This window comes from Lipotes vexillifer, unplaced genomic scaffold (assembly GCF_000442215.2).
Source record: "Lipotes vexillifer unplaced genomic scaffold, Lipotes_vexillifer_v1.1 scaffold1514, whole genome shotgun sequence".
Lineage (NCBI taxonomy): Eukaryota > Metazoa > Chordata > Mammalia > Artiodactyla > Lipotidae > Lipotes > Lipotes vexillifer.
This window is the reverse complement of record NW_006798605.1, coordinates 224,653-225,688: the sequence shown is the minus strand read 5'-3', so window position 1 is coordinate 225,688 and position 1,036 is coordinate 224,653. Positions and strand designations below refer to the sequence as shown.

The window sequence follows — 1,036 nt, the reverse complement described above, 5'->3', positions numbered from 1 at the left end:
ATTACTATCACTTTTTCCTTCATTTCTCTTTCTTAGGCCCATATGCCTAAGGGTGTGTAGTGTGTGTGTGTGTGTGTGTGTGTGTAAATGTAGTACACACGGAGTGGCATAATGAGTAAAGAGATGGGCATTTACTTCATGAACTGAAATACACCAATATATATTTCTAGCACATGGGAACATGCCTTTGCTCGTTAAAATCAATTTTTACAGAAATAAAACCCTTTGTAATGCTTACCCACAAACTTTTGTGGAGTGGAGCTTTTACGTTTTCCCATATTCCCTGTGAGCTTCTCTATGACAGCAGGTCTCTCAAAAGGCACCAGAGAAATATTGTTGTCCATAATAGGCTCTTGTTCCTTACAATCTTCCATAGGAGGTACTATATAAAACCATACAAAAAATGTAATCTGATAATTTCTTCAACATTTAAAAAGATACAAAGCTGGACTTGCCATCTCAATATGTGTTATACAAACATAAGCTAGTATGCTTGAATAAAAGTTAAGTAGAAAGAATAACCTCTAGTGTTAAAGTATACTTTTAACACTAGTGTGTGTATACTCACACACACACACACACAGAGGATTTGTTTTTATCTGAGTCTCTCTCAGATCAATGACATAAACTGTTGCCACTATTGGTGGCCAACATGTTCTTCTTGTGTCTCATCTTAGCCCTCTGAAAGTGTTTTTAACATTGATTAAAATCAATACTACTTTAAGACTGCACTGTTCTCAAGGCTTCTGGCATTTATTTTTCTAAAACAATTTAAGTCAATTTGTTTTGGAGGAAACCTTACACAGACACACAGAAGAGCAGTATAATATTTAATCAGTTTTTTTTCACCCATGTATTTTCCTGTAACAGATTTTCTACTTGATGTGCTGAGTGAGCTGTGAGCCCTATTGGCAGTAGCTACATACCTGCACAAAGCAGTCTTCATGAAGGAGATCCAGTTCTAAACATGTCCATGCACAGTAAACGGTGACAGCTTTATGATTGTAATTTATTTTAAAAAGAGCTCTTCAGCAGG

The 1,036-nt window shown here is 36.0% G+C and overlaps 1 protein-coding gene across 4 annotated transcripts in view; it reads right to left on the bottom strand.

Annotated features, from left to right (window-relative positions):
• IKZF2 (IKAROS family zinc finger 2) overlaps nt 1-1,036 on the bottom strand; it is a 179,353-nt gene that overhangs the window by 14,182 nt on the left and 164,135 nt on the right. For 3 of the 4 annotated variants that reach the window (XM_007470607.1, XM_007470606.1, XM_007470608.1), the window contains one exon: nt 239-382. The exons of the other annotated variant lie outside the window; for it this stretch is intronic. In XM_007470607.1, the coding sequence (XP_007470669.1) occupies nt 239-382 (144 nt within the window). The remainder of the gene's footprint in view (nt 1-238; nt 383-1,036) is intronic. 4 annotated transcript variants of the gene reach the window in all.